This window comes from Gallus gallus, chromosome 5 (assembly GCF_016699485.2).
Source record: "Gallus gallus isolate bGalGal1 chromosome 5, bGalGal1.mat.broiler.GRCg7b, whole genome shotgun sequence".
Taxonomy (NCBI): domain Eukaryota; kingdom Metazoa; phylum Chordata; class Aves; order Galliformes; family Phasianidae; genus Gallus; species Gallus gallus.
The window spans coordinates 55,096,126-55,115,072 of NC_052536.1; the positions used below are offsets into that span (position 1 = coordinate 55,096,126).

General features: G+C 48.8%; 1 protein-coding gene across 2 annotated transcripts; it reads left to right on the forward strand.

The window, feature by feature from the left end:
- The first annotated feature begins 572 nt into the window (after window positions 1-572).
- C14orf105 (C14orf105 homolog) lies at window positions 573-6,705 on the forward strand. 2 transcript variants are annotated; one of them, XM_004936470.5, is made up of 7 exons: window positions 573-855; window positions 2,311-2,387; window positions 3,990-4,076; window positions 4,425-4,523; window positions 4,782-4,944; window positions 5,993-6,183; window positions 6,299-6,705. In XM_004936470.5, exons 1-7 carry the CDS (start codon window positions 675-677, stop codon window positions 6,338-6,340), a joined length of 840 nt encoding a protein of 279 aa, XP_004936527.3. In that variant the 5' UTR covers window positions 573-674; the 3' UTR covers window positions 6,341-6,705. The 2 variants fall into 2 exon arrangements, with proteins under 2 accessions (XP_004936527.3, XP_421439.5); XM_421439.7 differs by having other exon boundaries at window positions 5,993-6,705.
- The last annotated feature ends 12,242 nt before the right edge of the window (window positions 6,706-18,947 follow it).

An 18,947-nucleotide genomic window follows, 5' to 3' on the forward strand; every position in this document is an offset into this window, starting at 1 on the left:
TCCGCCTGCCCCAATCCCCAAAAACACAAACTTCCAGATGATCTATGACCCCATTGGTGGCATAGAATCATTAAGGCTGGAAAAGCCCTCCCAGATCCCCACCCCACCGTGCCCACTGCCCGCAGCCCTCAGTGCCACATCTCCACAGTCCTTGAACCTCTCCAGGGACGGTGACCCCAGCGCTCCCTGGGCAGCTGTGCCACTGCATCACTGCTCTTTTGGAGAATAAATGTTTCCTAATATCCAACCTGAACCTTGGCGTTGGCTTTGATGTTTTAAGTGGGTTTGTGATAAACCTGGTTTTACCCCCAGCAATGCCACTACAAGAGCTAAAGCAAGGGTGGGGGTGCTTTTCACACACCTGGGGAGGCTCTGGGGATGCTGTGACCCTTTGGGCACTCCGAGCATCGAATGTCTTTCCAAAGACTGAAGGTTTAGCGAAAGAACCACTTGTGGAAATGCCTCCAGCTCAACCAGCTGAGGCGGTGCTGCTGAAAGTCACGTGGAGGTAAAAACAAAGCAGTGGCCGGAGCCGTGTCAATGTTTAACCCTGCTGGGAAGGACACATGAGTGCATTTGGCGGTGGGATCCGGCCCTGGGCTCGGCAGCCAGCCGGGAGCTCTGCATCTCCCTGCTTTCAGAGTGGACTTTTCCTTCTTCCCAAGCTCTACAAAATGGGCCTCAGCTCTTCCAGGACGCACCCCAGGGTGACTCAGGTGGCACCGATGCTCAGCGGTGAGGAGGTGCTGGGGGGGCCCAGCCTGCACCCAACAGCCACAACGGAGCATGGACATCCCATAACCCATGGGCAGCTCCCACCCCTCCGCCAGACCGGGTATGGGAGAGCCTCCACAGGTATGGGGCGAGGGGGGGAGGCCTTTCCCAGCAACCGTTTCCTTCCCCAGAGCCTTTTGGGATGGTCTCAGAGCTCAGCTCACAGCATCCCTGCAGTGCCAGACACAGCATTCATATCGCAACCCCATAACGTGCACTGCTGGGCACAGCCATATCATTACCTTAATTAGAGTTAGACTTTAATTAGATGTGAAATCCAGCATTAAAATAAACCAGAGCCCCACGGCACCAGGCTGACTCCACTAGCAAGGGGAAGAGGAAGGTGAGTCCCACTGCAACGTGCTGTGCCCCAGATGTCCCATACCCAAACCCAGTGGTGTAGGAGAAGGTTTGTGCCCACCTGGAGCAGGACACAAGGGCTGTGACACCTGGGTTTGTGCCCACCTGGAGGGGCAGCAGGGTGCTGTGACAGCACACAAAGCTTTGGTGTGACAGCGATCTGGGGTGAGCAGATGGGGTCTGGAGGTACTGCAGCCCCCATCAGGGGACCTCCCGCTTTGTGCAGCTGTTAAACGTGGATTTAGCACCAAGGCAATGCCCTTTCCCTGTTTCCCTGTGCCATTGCCCAGCCCTTTATCCTCAAACCCCCTCCCATGAGGCCAAGATGTGGGAGCCCAGTGACTCACAGGGAATGGCATTCAGACACCGCGGGGCAGGTCTGGGGAGGACAGAGAAGCTGTAACAGTTACTGTGCATATCTAATTGTGCAAGCAATAACACAGAGCTGTGCACCCAAGGGGAGCAGCGCAGCACAAAGCTCAGGGCAGGTTGAGCTCAGTTAAAGCACTGCCTTAATAAGTAACAGCCTGCAGCCCACAGCAGGGGCTGGGCCTGGGTGATCTTTAAGGTTCCTCTGTGTGATTTTGTGGCTAAGCAACAAAGAGAGGCCCAGCCAGAAGAGCCCCAGCCGTCTGCCTGTTCTCTGCTTCAGGATGGGAAGCAGTGGGGTGGCCACAGAGCTCACCCATTCCTTGGCCAGGTGCTGGGTGTAGGAGGAGAGGCCCCAGAGAGGCTACAGGAGACACAGAGGTTGGTCATTGTTGTGTATGGACCGCGTGAGGTGCTGTAGAGGGAGAAGAGAGGTGCGTGGCAGACAGATTTCTTAGACGCAAATACATCCGTGCCTTATTTCTGTGGGTAGCAATAATTTATGCCTTCTGTTACTGGAGTATCATAGACTCTTCTGAGTTGGAAGGGACCCTTCAAGGCCATCTGGACCGAATCCCCTACAGTGAACAGGGACACCCACAGCTCCATCAGTGCTCAGAGCCCATCCAGCCTGACCTTGGGCGTCTGCGGGGATGGGGCACCACCACCTCTCCGGGCAGAATGTTGGGAGAGATGGGTGTGGGAAATGCCAAGAAAAAATAGGGTAGAAAGCTCTATCTGGGTACAGCCCAGGAGCAGACATCCAGAAGTGACCGCACCTCACCTCCTCCTTTTCTGACCCCTCAGGGCCCCTTGACTTCAACACTGTGCTGGAGAACGGAGCCAGCAGCATCATCAAGCTGCACCCGCCTCGGCGACCACAGGTAGGGTGAATGTATGAAGATCCACATGGGGCTGCTCTGCTTGGCCTGGGGGTGGGGAAGCAAACATCCTGCTTTCCGAGCACAGCTTGAGCAGAAAGCCCAAAGCTCTGCTTCCTGCAAGATGCGGTGGTTGGTGGGATGTGGGACGTGAGCGATGCAGGATCCGGGCTGCAGCTTGTGGTGTCACATGCTGCCATCTAGTGCCATATTTTTTCAGCTTCATATTCAGCTTTGTGCGCTCAGAAGCTGACCACGTGCCGTACATCAGGGCTGGGGGGCACGGTGAAAAGGAAGCATGTTATGCAGCACTGCGTGGAGGAGGCGCAGTGGAAAATGGGGATGCCATAGGCAGAGCTGAAGTACATAGGAAGCCATAGGGGAATTTTCCATTAACTCTAGGGAGCTATTCTACCTTTACCAGTTGCGTTGGCTTGAAATGGGATTCCTCTCCAGCACTCCTTTACTGCTGCCTTTAATCTCCCATAATGATACTTTGACAGTTGGACCATAATTATTCTGCGGTTCCATCATTTATTTACAGGATCCTTGAAGGTTGCAGCCCAGACTTTGGCAGCAGCTCAGTGCAGCCAGGCAGAGTCATGTCACCATTCAGAAGACACTCTTGTACCCATTCAGGAGGTTAATGATGTCCCATATAAAGTGCAAGATAGGTCTTCCTGGTAGAATCTTTGCTGTAAATGGCCTTGAGTTGTGCCAGGGAGGTTTAGATTGAACGTGAGGAATCATAGAATCACCAAGGGTGGAAAAGACCTCCCAGATCCCCAAGCCCAATCCATCCTACCATACCCACTGACCATGTCCCTCAGTGCCACATCTCCACGGTTCTTGAACACCTCCTGGGATGGTGTTGCTATCACCTCCTTGGGCAGCTGTGCCAATGCATCACCAGTCTTTCAGAGAAGAAATGTTTCCTAATATCCAACCTGTGTTCATAGAAGGTGTGGTCAGGCATTGGAGCAGGCTGCCCAGTGGAGTCTCCATCCTTGGGGATATTTGAGAGATACGTTGATGTGGCACTGTGGGACGTGTTTGATTGGTGAACTTCATAGTGTTATGTTGATAGCTGGACTTGATGGTCTTAAGGCTCTTTTCCCAACTAGACAAGCCTAGGATTCTATGATGTTCCTTTTAATTTTTATGGAGGCCAGGCTGAGCTCCCATCATAGGTGGGGAGTATTGAGACTAGAAGTGAGCCAGTGATATCTAGGTGGTTGAAGAGAACATCTTAGCTCCCTGAGATGGAAATGCAGCCTGTAAAGCTGCTGAACTCCATCAGGAAGGACTCTCCGTGCCACATGCAGTCCTGCAGAGCAAGGTCTTAGCCACCAAAAGAGTTTGGATGGAGGGGTTGGTTCTCAGGGCCAGGTAAGCAGGTTCTGGCCTCAGATGACCTGCCAGGAGACACTGTATTGAGTTATGACACTGATGTGTGTTGAGCATTTGCTGAATGCGCCAAACTCCTTCTTGTATCCCAAGCAACCAGGCCAGAATTGGAACTGGAAGAACGTCTAGGTAGCTTCATATCAGGATGGGTGTTTGTGAGGAAGGAGGAATGCTGAACACTAAATATTGCACTTGCAGAGGCTTGAACCTGCCGGCGCTCCAAGGGGGATCACTGCTGCAAAGCCCTGGAGCCAGCAAGGGGTGGATGGAGCCCCAAAAGCCAAGGTGAGCACACAGCAAAGGGCCAAGAGCTGTGCAGCAGGCACGATCTCACTGACCACGTACAGCTCCTGATGTCAGCCTGAACAACACACAGCAGCAGCACCTTGGGAGCAGGAGCAGGCATATGTGACTTTAATGAGGAGTCTCCATCGTGCCCCTTAGCTGTGAGATAGATAAGCTGTGAGTGCTTTGAAAACCTACACGAAATTGCTGCACGTTGGCCAGACAGGAAAACGCTCGCTGCCTTCATCTGGGCAGCACCTGAGGGGCCGGGTGTGGGTTGGCAAGCAGGAGTTTCTTTTCCTTTCAGCCAACGCAGGTGTCTTCACTGATGCTTTTAATACCTCACAGACTCTGGAGAAGAGGGGGCAGAGCCTGAGAGCCCTCCCTGGCAGGCGGCAGCACTTGCACAAGATGCAGATGCTGGACTTGACGCGCCGGCGCCGAGAGGTAATGTGGGGGTGGCTGTGGGGAGAGGCTGAGGATTGGAAGGGTTTTCCCATCTCTTTACCTCCCCCATGGGTGAGGAAGGTGCCGCGGGCTCACGTTCTGTCTTGTGCTCATTTTGGCAAATACGACTTGCCCTGGTTGAGCTACCCGGCTGTGTGAGTACCTGCAGCGCCAGCTCTCTAATGATGTGCGGAGTCGAGCTGTTAAAAGGCGTTTGCTCCTCTGCTGCTTGTGCTGATGGCTTGTTTGCAAACCCAGGCGGAGCTGAAGCGGGATCCCCACAGGGAGGCAAAAATCAATAAACAAAAGATGGAGGAATTGGGCTCGGAGACGGGCCTTGACACTCTTCAGAGAGGCGACAGCGCCAGAAGCCAAGACCTCATCCCTGCTGAGCACAAGCAGCATTTGAATGGACACCTTGGTAAGCAGAATCGTGTTCCAAGGAGATGTAAAACTCCCCAGCATCCTCACTGGGCTATGTGAACCCCGTGAGGTTCACGTTGCAAGGTCTTGCACTCGGGTCAGGGCAATCCCAGCTTTGTGTACGACTGGGATCACTCCTTGAGAGCAGTGCTGCCAGAAGGACTCGGGGGCCCTGGTGGGAAAAGCTAAAAGTGAGCTTTATAGGAGGGTATCTATTCTTAGAAGTCCTCTTTCTCGTGCTAACGAACGCAAAACAAGCTCTCCCTGGTCAAAATAAAAAGGAGTACAGACCTCTGGTAGTGGTAGGATAATGGGGAATGGCTTTAAATTAAAACAGGAGATTTAGGTTAGAGCTTAGGAGGAAGTTATTAGAAGGTGGTGAGGCCCTGGCACTGCTGCCCAGGGCTGTGGGTGCCCCATCCCTGGGGGTGCCCAAGGCCATGGATGAGCCCTGTGCAGCCTGAGCTGGGGGAGGCAGCCAACCCACTGCAGGGGTTGGAACTCAGAGATCTTTTTTAGGCCCCTACCAACCCAACCAGTCCATGATTCTATGACTCTAAGTCAGTTTCCCTGTGGAAGCCAGGGAATAGCCATAGGGGCTCAAAACCAAAGAGCCCAGGGCCAGGAGCAGGTTCCCACCAGCAGAAGATCAGACAGTGCTGTGTGAGGGCACTGGAGATGGTACTCACCTACTCACATACATCAGGAGTCTTAAAGCATCTCAGGTAGGAATGTGCTCCCTGGGACACAACATGGGAATCCCACCACCCACTCCTCTGGGTCAGCACTAAACCAGTTGCCTCATGCCAGACTTGATTAATTCACCCAACAGAATGAATCATAGAATGGTTTAGGTTGGAAGGGACCTTAAAGCCCACCCAGTTCCAAGATTATATTTCTGAATAGACCGTGCCAGGTCTGCCCAGCCCCAGGCACGTGCCCTGATCTTGTAGGGATTTCTCTGGATCTTCCTCTCAGGGATTACCAGCTGAACCCAATGGCATGCCTCTGAGGAAAACTGCAGTTATTGTTATTTTCTCCCCTAGGAAACAGAGGGGATGAAGCATTTGCAGGGCAGCACTCCAGAGCTGGGCTTCCCCTGGGCGGCAGCAGCAGCAAGGTTGGGCTGTGGTTCTGCAAGGAGCCACGCAGCAGGGACCTGCTCTGGGACACTTCCAGCACTGACTCTGAGGACTGGGACAGGGAAGAGAAGAAGCTTTACCGCAGACGTCCGCTGGTGAGAACCAGGACAGAGAGAGTTTCACTCTTTGATAACTTCTTTGATAAAGAGTTTTAGCAGCACGGCTTGGGATGTGCTGAAGGAACAAGCCATGATCTCTGCTCTTGGATAGACCCATGGCATGAACGTGATGTTTGATGTGCAGCATTTCTGAACACGGAGACCAGCAGAGAGGAGCACTGGAAATGAGGTGGCCGATGTGCAGCCAGAAATGACAAGTTTGGGTATGTGAAAGAATATGTGGGGGAAAAGTGGACCGAGCAACAATAAATGGGGAACGGGGTCAGGGGGGAAGAGGAGGCTGGCAGACCCAACAAGCAGAAGCTGGAGAATATTCTGGGTTAACCCCCATATTAATTTCCAACTGAAATAAAGTGTTTTGCTTGCCTTAAGGTCACTTGGCCTTTCTGCTTGTTTTTAACCCTGCATCCTTTTCGAAGCCACAGAACATCCGTTCAAATTGGATGGCACAACGATTGGGTCAGAAGTCTTTAAATAAACATTCTGGTATTTCTAAAATTCCTTTTTTAATTATTTTTTTAATTTCCTCTCCTCTGTCCCAGGTGGGGATATGTATGTATGTATCTATGTATGGCTTTTCTTCAGTACGCACCTCCAGCTTTATGGGTGATCTGCTGTATAACATTTACGTTCAGTTCAGTTGGCAGTGAGATGAGAGGTGGGTCTGCTCTTCCTCCCATCACCCTCATGGCCACTCGTTTCCTTCTGCTGGAAATCTTATCCCCTTAATTTTCATGGCCTCAAGTTGTGCCAGGGGAGGTTTAGGTTGGATATTGGGAAAAGCTTCTTTACAGAAAGGGTTGTTAAGCACTGGAATGGGCTCCCCAGGGAGGTGGTTGAGTCACCATCCCTGGATGTGTTTAACAACCATTTGGATGTGGTGCTCAGGGACATCATTTAGTGGAGGTTGTTAGAGTTAGGGTGGTATGGTTAGGTTGTGGTTGGACTCAATGATCTTTAAGGTCTTTTCCAACCTTAGCAATTCTATGATTTCAAGCCAAACCATCCTGAATATGGCACATGAAATCCTGGATCTGGCGTTGGCTCTCAGCAGGAGGCACACTTTTACACGTGTTTAGGGGAATTAGACACCCATGGACGATTTGCTCGCAGCAGTATTTAGCTATTTGTCTCTCCCAGGCTTTACTGAAAATCCCAGGGAAAGCAGGATTTGAAAATCAGAGCCAAAGCCTCAACTCAAAGCCAGAGCCTTCATCCAGCACTGATCTCTGTCCGTCTTCACCCCCCCCTCTCTTTGCCACCTCTCTGGACGTACAGCAAGTCTGCGTGCTCTGGGGAGAAAGCTTCTCCTTGGAGCCATGTGTGAGTGCATGGGAAAGCCAAGAAAACAAACTCCAGTAAGAAAACAGCTTTAAATGAGAAAGGAGTCCTGCTAATGAGTCTGTGTCTGGGGTGTGTGTTTTAAAAGCACCCCTGTGTGCTTTTCTTGTGAACGCAGCCATCGTATGTGAGCTGGAAGGATCCCGAGAGCTCTGAATTCAGCTCTGAGGGTAGGCCGGAAAGGTCAACGATTTAATGGGCTGGAACAATTAATCTGGCACTTTTCTATACACCTGTCCTCTTAATGACTCGACGCATCTCCCTTCTGTGTTCCCATCTGTCAACAATTAAGCTGTAATTGGTGGAAATGCAATTTATCTCAGATAGAGCTGATCCGTTTCCTGATAACGGCATTGGCAGCACTTGGGAAGAGCACTGCCCACGGAGAGGGTGTGCAGAGCAGTCGATCCATTGCACAGACTGTGCAGAGACTCCGAGCATTAATTTATCAACTCACAGTGTGCAAAATTTGCTCCATTCTGGAGGCAGTGAAGCCAGGAAACCCTCTTTCTGCTTCTCGTGCTCAAAACCCTTTGACTGTTCTGCTTTCTATTGTGTTAACTCATCATGACCTGGAGAGAGGCAGATGGCAATTCGTTGTGCTCTCACATTTCTTAATGTCTTTTCAGAAGCTGGAAATGAAAATGTTTTCTATATAACTGAAGTTGAAACATAGATCTCTCTGCAAATTCCAGAAGATGGGAGGGGGGGGGGAAACCTACCACAATGGGGTGGGCTGTGGCTCAGCAAAGCTGTTTTTCTCTGAAAAGCTCCCGATTCCAAATGCTTGATACCATCTCATCATCTGAAGGATGAGTCATTACAGCCAGCTATGCAAGGGATGAGGGTTGCTGCTCAGAACTGAGCACGCGTGGTGCTCATGCAAGTCATGCATGATGGAAGAAACTCCTGGCCTGAGGTTGCCTCCACAGCAAGGAGAGGCTGGAGAGGTCCTGCAGGCTGCCGGGGATGGGCATGGGATGAATTCTGAAGGATAAAGGTGGCAGCACATGAGGAGGGGTTGATTTTGGTGGTGCCAAGAGGCAAAAATCAGCGGCATGAAAGTGAAGTGGGATTTGTTCGTTCTCATTCAAAACAGGGGAGTTGAACTAGAAGACTTTTATAAGGCCCTTCCAATGATTCTAGGAGATGTAGGTCAGATAGATCTCTGCCCCAAGGCACAAGGGCATTGGATTTTCCTTGTGAAAGGGCTGTAGGATGGATTTGGTGGTGGTGGTGAGATGGTGTAGTGGAAATGCTAAGTCACAGCTTGAAACAATGATTGAGCACCTGGTGGGAAGGCAGGGCCAACCCAGAAGGAGCTCAGGTGCATGCAATGAGTGACTGGAAGGCATGGAGCCAGGACCCACCCCTTCCCAGACCTCATTTAAGGGTTGGCAGTGGAGGTGAGGGTATCTCACTGGAGATCTCTGCATCATTGTGGTTGTCCAAAGGTAAGCAGATTTTTTCCTTTGTTTCTGTGTTTATGGCTGTTGTATGTGAGCAAATCCTCACCTCCTGTAGTCTGGGACTTTGCTACTATGCTGACGTTGCTGTGCTGTTGCATTACCTATGGCCAAAGCAAGACAAGTTTCTCTTGCTTGGGATGAACCAAACTGATTTTGCTGAAATGTCTGAACACAGTGGCAGCGCTCAGGCAGGCAGCTGAGCTGGGGAAACTCAGCACCAACAGTTAATGTCTGGCTAAATCATTAGTAATTGAATGTGCCACTTAAAAGAGGAAACCTTGAAGAACCTTTCCTCTGTGTTTAAAAAAGCTAGATGTTATGTCAGAGGTCTGGAGGCCCAGTTGTTGTAATACCTCATTTCTTGTTCTTGAGCAGGAATACAATTTATTTATGCTTAGCAAAGAGAAGCAGCTGGTAAAGAAAACTGACCAAAGCTCTGTGCTGTGCTGTAATTGGCTCTCACCATGCAACCTGTGTTTATGCCATTTTCTCATCTTCCTGGGCTCTGTCTCCCCAGTGCTCACAGCATTGGACCTCCTCAGGAATGTGGGTGCTCAGCATCAAGCAGCATCCTCCCTTCCCTGATACCTGCATGCATTCAAAAGCAGGAAAACACCCACCATAAATGAATCTAGCATATTTCCACCAACTTTGTTAATCCGTTATCTCCCTGCCTCACTGGGAGGCGTGAGAGGTGGCTGGGATGGTTTCAATCTCCTTACCCAAAGTAAGCTCTGTTTCAGGCTGCACACGAAGATTACAGTGTGATCATCAGCTTGGTTTGTCCAACCTCAGATGATGCTGCAGCAGCACAGCCCTGCACCTCTTGCTTCCCAACTTTAGAAGTGCTGATTAATCCCTTTGGGTTCCCAGCTTTTCTAAATGGGCTGATGGTTGGACCAGAAGGTCGTAGTGGTCTTTTCAACCTTAATGATTCTGACTCTAAATTACTTGAGGAAGGTCAAGTGATGGCACAGGGGGACCCTGAGGAATGAAGGTGGGTATGGAGGGGTGGTGCCCTTTCTGGGATGTCACACCCTGCTGGTAGCGCTGGGCTGCTGGCCAGGAGGCACACCGTCTCTGATGGGATGGAGCTGCTCACAGATCCCTCCTGTTCTGCAAGAGAACAAGCGTTTATTCCTTGCTTAGCAATAGGGTTGTAGCTTTTTGCCACCTACTGTCGTGCTGTGGGAATGGCTCCTCCTGCAAATCCCTACACAAAGTCTGATCATGCAGCCAGCATCTGCTGAGCCGTCCACAAGAATAAAAGCAAGAGCAGATACCCCCTTGGCACGCAGACAGGAGAGCAGGGTGCATTTGATCAGTTGTTCCTTGCTATATAGGAGCTGAACATCCCAGTGGATCTCTTCCAACTCAGGATATTCTGTGATTCCAGGATAATTCCCTCCTTGTCCCGTGCCTTGGGCACTTCTTACTGCATCCTTCCAGAGAGCAGCACCATGGGAGAAATCTGGCATTCTGTTTGGCTTCTTCCCCTATTATCTCTTCCCACATTCCTCTATTTTTTTTTTTCCCCTTCCACCTCCACCTAAAGTCTCTGCTGGCTTTGGCCCTTGCCCGAGGCATCTTCCTACTTCTCACTGGTGGACAGAAGCTCTCTGCAGGAACCTGAGTGTTGCTTAAGCTTCACTTAAATCCTCTGCTGCTGCTCTAAGCAATGCATGATGCTAAGAGTGCTAACTTATTGCTCAGAGTGAATTTCAAAACCTGTGAGAGAGCCACTTCTTGTCATCTCTTTCTGGAGATGCTGGATGATGTGTCATCTCTGTGGGCAGTTCTGTTGTGGCTCTTGTCCTCTCGTGCAGTTTGACAAAACTCAGCCCAGCTGAATCCTCTCTGTGCTTATTGAGCACGATCACCCTTGGCCTCCCCATGACTTTTAGTGGAGATGTGAGCCCTCATGAGGTGTCCTCAGTATTATGAGATACCTGTGTTGGTTCTGAGAAGCCCTAAATCTGGGGAACCCCTTTCATCTTCTCAGAGCTTCTCTCATTTTTGTCCATTCATAGAATGGCCTAGGTTGAAAAGGTCCTCAAAGATGATCTGGTTTCAACCCCCTTACTATGTGCAGGGTTGCCAACCACCAGACCAAGCAAGCTGCCTGGAGCCACATCCAACCGGGCCCTGAGTGCCTCCAGGGATGGGGCTTTCATTCATTCATTTCAGCTTTCATTCTTCTTAGCTTCTATCAGCACTGTGGTTTGCTAACATGCATCTTAAGTCATGGGATAGACTAAAGCTGCAATGTTGCTGATCCAGCCTTGAATTCCCTGTTCCTATAAAGTCACTCTGAGACACAAAGTTACCTGTGCTGGCATTTATTAGCTGGTAGTTCAACAAATGACCCTTTAATCAAATGAGGCTTTATGCAGCGTATGATCTTGTTGATAATGACCAAACAGACTGCATTAACTCAGAGCTTGCTTAAAACACTGGTTCACAACTCTTCCGGGAGAAAAGCAAAGCAGGGCACTGTTAGTTCTGTGGTCTCATTGAACTTCTGTGGCCAGCTACCTGCCTCTATCTGCTCACCACTTGGTCCTTGTTGCAACTGCCACCCCAGAATAATCAGTGTGGCTTGCAACTGACTTCTGTACTGCAAAAACAGTGAGTTTCAAAGCCAGGCGCCCCTTCTATTTACCACACAAACCACCTGGTTCAGCTTGGCCAAGCTGACCTAAAAACACAGCCTTTTTCCACACAGAGCCTCCCTTGTGAGGCTTCTCACTGGAGCAGATCTGCCTTACAGTGCTCTTCTGTCTTTAAAAACGCCCTAAGTGCAGTTCCCCATCTCTCCACGCACATGGGCACCAGGGCTAAATGGTCAGCACCTCACCTCACAGCCACCACCGAGGCCATGTGTGTGCCCCAGTGCATGTTACGTTGCTCTGCCCTCATTTATTTATTTATTTTTCTCCCTCAACTTCATCTTCCAAATGATGATGATATTTAATTACTACCTGCAGTGATGTTTATGACAAGGAGCTGCTGCCTTTCCAACTGTTCCTACGCCTGACCATGGCAGGGACCCATCCTACCAAGATCTCCTCTCTGTAGGGCCTTCCACAGGAAGGTGTCACTTCTGGATGGGGGAATGATGGAGCTGGGCACAACCAGCACAGTGCATCTTCACTTGCCCCATCCCTGCAGGCATTCAAGGCCAGGCTGGATGTGGCTCTGGGCAGCCTGGGCTGCTGGTTGGCGACCCTGCACATAGCAGGGATTGGAACTGGATGAGCATTGTGGTCCTTTTCAACCCAGGACATTCTAGGATTCACTTCCCACGGGAAGGTGGCTGTCCAGCTGCACATAACACCAGCATACTGTCTGTTTTCATGCCATTGACTCAATCCACTGGTGAGTTTTATGTTCTATGTATTCAAATTGCAGAAGCACGGTCTTCATCTGTGTCAGAAGAAGAAAAATAATCACAAACCTTTAAAACTTAAAAAAAAAAAATCAATTATAAAAAACAGTTAAGAATGTTCAGTGTCTGTCTGAATTGGAATTAGGAAGCTGCAGAGACGGGGAAAAAGCTTTTATAGTCCAAAAAAAAGCTATGTAAGTGGCTACAATGATGAGGGAACAGTTAGAGTGAATGCAGTCTCACCTCTTCCTGGCTTCTGAGTGCTCTGGTTTTGTAAGTGATGTTGCAGTTAAGCACTGTGAGCCCTGCCTTTGTACTCACACAGGGAACCAGAGAGGGGCACCAAGATCTGGATCAGGGACTGAATCCGCACCAACAGAACCCTGAAAGGGAATTGTTACTCTAAGGCCAAACGTGTCCAGGTTCAGGCTCTTCTTTGAGAAAGGAGCACCTTGCTATGGGAACCCAACCTGTTTATTTGGTTTGCTATTTCAGCCTTTCAGTGAAGCCACTGAATGAAATGTGGGTTTCATAGCACTGATGGCCTTCAGAAGCTATTTTGAAGCTCTTTTTGCAGAGGTTTCACAGAATCAAAGAGGAGGCTGTTACAAAATTTGTCTCAATGTACCAAAGTTCTATTCAGATGGCTTCTGTTGTATTGAAAATCAATGAAATGCCTTTAAAGCGGCGTTCTCCCTGAAGTTAGAACCCCTTCAGCAGAAGATATTGCCAACCAGAGGCCCCAGCCCTGCTCTGCTAGGTCTCCCCACTCATAGCTGCCTCCAGTGCCAGCCTGTGGCTTCAGTCAGGTCTCTCCCAGCTGTTTCCTAATGGCTTGCTTTGGTGTCCCAGCATAATATGATTCAGCAGTGCTGGTTTCATTGAGTAGCATACAAAGCAAGCTTTGAGACTGGATGCTTCCTGCACTTAGCCATCCATGTGGTGTCTTTTGAAGGGCTGACCAGGAAAGATGACTTTTCCTTGAAAGACAAACAAAAAGATCCTGGAGAGAAACGTAAAACAAAGAACTGCCAACAGTGTTTTGTACCGATCCTTCTTCTCACAGCACCGCTGCCTTCCTGTTTCAGCAAGAGGAGAGGTTTTGCTTCAGTGAGCTGACAAATACACACTCCTGACCTTGAGGAGAAACATCTCTGCTTCCAGAGGGCAGTGAGTAACAAGGCATCTGGAGAAGCAAGAGCATGACAAACACACTTAAACCTGTCAGTGTCAGAACACGGGCTTTCCTTGCAGACAGAGGGAGATCTTGGGCTAAAGGTGCTGGAGAGTGGAGCCTGGTCTGAAGGAACCACAGGATGGGGTGAGTACTTTCTGTCCCCACCCATCCAGGTGACATTGGTTTATGGTATTTGCTTCTGTCAGTACTGCACATCTGTAGCACCTCTTGCCTTTCCTCGAGGCTTAGCAGCTGACCACCCCCAGGTGGGGTCTTAGAGCTTAATGCTTTTTACCAAGAAGGATTTGTCAGCTGTGATTAACTCCCTGCTTCAACTTCAACACAGTATCTGCCGATAATCTGTTTAAACCACCTGAGAGGAACGCAGCAGGCCGCGGCCTTGAGCGCGGTGGGCAGGGGCTGCGGTGGGCACTGAAATAACCTGTGAAATTCCCTCTTGTGAACTCCCTGGTGCCTGAAAATATAGTATTTATGGGTCCTTGTCCCATACTTCAGCCACTGGCACAGCCAGCTGTGAGTTAACTTGGAAGAGGGACAGAACCTTTCACAAGGGGTAAAGCTCGAGCTGTGGTGAATTTTGCCTTTATGATGTGCCCAGATCTATCACGGGGCAAAATCTGCTGCAACCCTCCATGAGAAGTCTCTTGGAAGGAGAAATTCTTTGCATTGGTTCCACTGACACTTCTGAGAATTCAGAGCAAGCACCTGAAATAAGCTGTGGCTGCCCCATCCCCAAAGCCATGGATGGGGCCCTGAGAGCAGTGTGATGTGGTGGGGGGCACCCAGCCCACGAAAGGGGGGTTGGAACAGGATGGTCTTTAAGCTCCCTTCCAACCTCCATCAGTCTGTGAGAAGGTTCACTCACTTGCACATCTGCTGTGAGCTGAGTGGTCACATATCAGTGGGAAAACTCTGTGCCTTGAGCACGCTGTGCTGTTTCTGCATGCTTCAGCTTTTCCATACCTCCAACTCAAAAAATCCATTCATTTCTAAGCAAGTTGGGCTGGGCTGGGGAAAAGTGGGCTGCAGACAGCAATTAAATCATGCACTGCCTCAGGTTTAGAGGAGGGCTAGGCTTGGGCAGCACAGAGATGTGAAAATTCTGGGGAAGAAAGTCAGCTTGCCAAACGTGGTAGGAAAGTGGCAGATTTCTAATCGAGATTTGACTCCCCATTAAGAGGATCTGATTTATCTACCCCCGATACAAACGCAAATCTCCTTTCTTCTCCCCTCTGCTTTCCATTTTCCTGCTGCTCTTTGAAACCAATGCTATTCCCCACCTCCTCCACTGTCCTCACCACACACCTGCAGGCATACTGTAACTTACTGCAGCTCACTGACTCCTCCTGAAGTACTAATTTTAAAGAAGGACTTGGTTTCTGTTTAGTAGTGAGGCAGTCCACCCCTCAAGCCAGAGGAGGCAGAAGCTTTTTCCTCTGTGTCAGAACCAGATTAGAAGATTAATCCCTGCTCCTGCAGGAAGTCTGCAGCAAAACCTGCCTTGGGGCAAGTCTATGAGATCACGCTCCTTGTAATAACCCAGCACAGATAAAGGATAGCTTACAAACTGCTGTTCTTATGGGTTTCCTCCACCGGCACATGATCTCAGGTTGGGTGATAGGGAAAGGCTCTGCCCCAGAGGGCATGGCCCTGAGCTGCTGGAGCTCATGGAGCATTGGGACACTGCTCTCAACCATAGGGTTGGGTTTGGGTAGTGCTTGGTGATTCTCGTGGGTCCCTTGCAACTCAGGATATTCTGTCATTTTATGACCTTGTGTTCCAAGTAGAGTAATGCTTGGGAAAGTCTGTCTTTGCTGCACAGAGGACAAAAATTGCAAGAGTCCTATGGATACACACCCATGGCACATCACACAGCTCATGGCTGCACGACAGCCAGGCAACCCTTGTGCACCAGAACATGGTGACAGCACAGGACTCTTCTCATGGGGTTGAGGTGGGGTGACTGCCCCATCTCCAGCAGCGCTGCCTCTCTGCAGCACCAGGGTGGGCTTCCAAAAGCACCATGAGATAACAGGCATATCTATAAAACAGCCCAGCTAGGTACCCTGCTAGCTACTTTTAAGGATCAGAAGCTCACAGCTTGAAGAAATTTGAGGGACAATTCCCTCAATTCCCCGGGAATTGTTTGCCAAAGAAAGCTTCGTTACGGTGACTCATTCCTTCAACACCAGGACCGGTTGAAAACGAAAGGTTTGCAAAGCTCAGAGAGTAGTGGAAGAAGGATGGAGCTGAGGAATGTTGTTTTAAAATACGTTCCCAAACCTGTGATGTAAGTAAGTTGCATTTCTATGTTTGCAAGTACTTACTAAGCTCTTCAGCTGATGAGCAAGAGCCCAACAAAGACCCACTTTCAAGGAGGAAAATGGGTTCTTTCTGTAGGTGGCTGTAGGGATTGTGACACTGGAAAGGATTCCAAAGCACTCTTCTTCCAAAGGGCTTTCCAAGAAAGCAAAGATTGCTGCAAAACCATAGCAAAACAACTACAGAATTCCTGCTGAGAGATATAAAGCTACTCTCACATGAGAGCAGCCCAAACACTGATGTTTCACATCTCATAGGATCATAGAATCATTTGAGTTGGAAGGAACCATTAAGGTCATCTACAGTCTGACTGCCCTGTGATGAACAAGGGAATTTCAATAACCATATTTTTGGTATATCTCAGTGATGTATTTAGGACTGAGCATATAGCAGCCATGGAAGCAGTCTCTTAAGAGGGAGCACAACGCAAAGCAACGCATTTATGTAGATGCATTCTGTATGTTCCATGTGTTAACTTACACATGCAACCGTTCAGGCCGTTGTTGGTTGACAGTCCGGAGATTGCCAGCTTTTCAATTTTCACTTCAATAAAACAAAAAAAACCCCAAGGAGAACACTTTCTCTTTTTAATCATAGCCAGCCCTGCTTTCTGTAATGAAGAACTTCTTTTCCAGCCCCAAGAGAGCAATTCTTTGAATGTCACTTTCAAACAGCACAGTGATTGAAATCTCTGCAATTTGCAGAATAGGACTCTGCCATTTGCAGCTTGCATTGCTTTCCAATGTATGAGGGCTGTTCCGAAAGTAATGCCTCCTATTTTGTTGTGTCAGCCCACGATGTGTTGGTGGGATGGCAGTAGAATTTGAACATTCCTACCACTATTCCACCACATTCTGTTGCTGAGAATTTGCTCCATCATCAAATAGTGTTATTGTGCTCTTTGTAGCTGTTGTCGTTCCCATGGAAATAAACAGGAGGCATTACTTGAGGAGCGAGCTGTGCATTTACTTTTTGGAGGTTATTTACAATTGCATACAGGTCTCCTGCTCCCAACACTGCAGATACATGCTGTGTGTCAGCCCTGAGGAAGACTTCAGACTTAAGGCAACCTAAAGGCTTCTGGCTCAACTCTGCCCACAACAGGAAGATAGACTTCCTGGCAAATTCTGTCATTAAACAACAGCATTAACCATGAGTAGTGCAGGCCTTCAATTAGGCAAAGGCAGCTTTACACACCTGAAAGTGCCATTCATTCCTGGGAAAGCTGCAGGATCCGCAGCTGAGTGGAGAATGAAGGGCATCCTTAATTTGGCTGAAGAGCAGCTGGTTTTCTTCTCACTCTAATTAGCTCCTCCAGCAGGCCCTTATGCTTCAACTCAATGAGGCTGAAGCACACTCAGCTCAATTCAGAAATGGCACATCAACTATTTTCATCAAACGCATCAAACTCAGAGGGTTCATTTGTATGATCTTTCCGATATTAAAGACTAATTCTGATTTAGACTAAGAGCCTTCCTGAGTGCACCCACCCCCAGGGAGGGGGCCGTGGCAATATGGGAGCATTCAATTAGTTGTCTGCTCCAAATTACTCACGGAGAGGAGTGGATTCACATGGACAGATGGTGTGTTTTTAAGACCCACGTGGGAGGGGTTGCAGTGCTAACAGAGTTTAGGTCCCCTCCTTCATAATGCCAGCAGTAACATGAGCTTTGCATGCAGCTTTCTTACCTTGGCAAAGCTGCTCCACCATTTACTTTTTCAACCTTCACTTTCAATGCTCTTTCACACCTGGTGGATCCTACAGAGCTCTTCCGCTGCTTCCTGTGTGGTTCACACCTTACTACAGATCAAAATAAGGAAGTGGGAATCTGTCGCTATTAATATGCTGTGTTATGCACACAATAAAAGGAAAAATATCTACCAGAAAGTTCAAGAAATATTTTGTACAGTATTATCAATTGCCTTTTGACTGCTGGAAAATTTCCCAGGTCTGGGATAGAACTTCCAGTCAGTGCAGAGGTCAAATTTAAACCCACATCTCCCAATGACGTTTCAGCAACCTGCAAGGCAACGGCTAAAACCTCAGAGAATCACTCCTTTCTCCTTCCCTGCTTAAAAGGAACACAAAATCTGAGAGGTTGGGTTGTTGTTTTTTTTTGTTGTTGTTTTCTGTTTTTATCCCTTAAGAACCTTAAAATATTTAAAAAAGAAAAAAAAGAAACCCTAACATTAATTACAACTTTACAGGAGGTTCTTTTTTCTACTCAGGTCTTTTCAGACCAGGAAAACCTCTTATTTCTTACTCATAATTACCTGAAATCAAGGCCCTATGGGCCTAAGGTAACAGAAATAGCTATGAGAAAAGAACACAGTGAACTGCTCTCGAGCTTTGGCAGAGGAATGTGCAGACTATAAATCATAACTTGGATTTGACCTTTTTTCTATCATATGTAGCTGAATAAAGATCAATAGGAATTGCTGGCAGTGAGACAGAGGGGACATTTCTTTTCCTTAGCTGTGCTTTCTGAGTGAAAGCAGATGTTGAGTGAAAGAGGAAAACACGTGTACTTCAGCAATGGATCGACACAACTGCAATCCTAGCAAGGCGTAAGAACTGCTCATCATTTAATGAGGCATCATCCAAAGAAGTCTCTCCTTGAATACACAGAAGCTGTCAGCATCCACAAGTTCCTGTGAAGAGGGCTCAGGCAGGCTTTGCTGAAGGAGGACTGTCCTGCAGAGGACAGCAAGTTTAGAAGATCGATACCTCGTCTATTCTAAACCCCTTTGAATTACTGCTTGTTTTTACCTTACCCTTGAGCCTTACAATGAAGAGCAATAATCAGGAGCAAAATGTAGTCACAGCTCTGCCTTCCCCCACAGGGAGTCAGATATCAATAGGAAGAGGAAAGCCTCAGCATCCTCACCACAAACATGCATGCGCTGAGCAGCATTCCCCTTGTCCCTGTATGAATCGTAGTTCAGGATCACTCTGCACTCTATTTTTAAAAGAAACCAAAGATTTTTCTAAAGTGTGCATGAGTGGGCAATACATAAAACA

What these genes read in the sequence shown, in the direction of transcription:
- C14orf105 (XM_421439.7), top strand. Translation starts at nt 675, where the DNA reads ATGGGCCTCAGCTCTTCCAGGACGCACCCCAGGGTGACTCAGGTGGCA. An exon ending in GTATGGGAGAGCCTCCACAG is followed by an intron (nt 856 to 2,310) that starts GTATGGGGCGAG and finishes CTGACCCCTCAG; the next exon opens with GGCCCCTTGACTTCAACACT. An exon ending in ACCCGCCTCGGCGACCACAG is followed by an intron (nt 2,388 to 3,989) that starts GTAGGGTGAATG and finishes TTGCACTTGCAG; the next exon opens with AGGCTTGAACCTGCCGGCGC.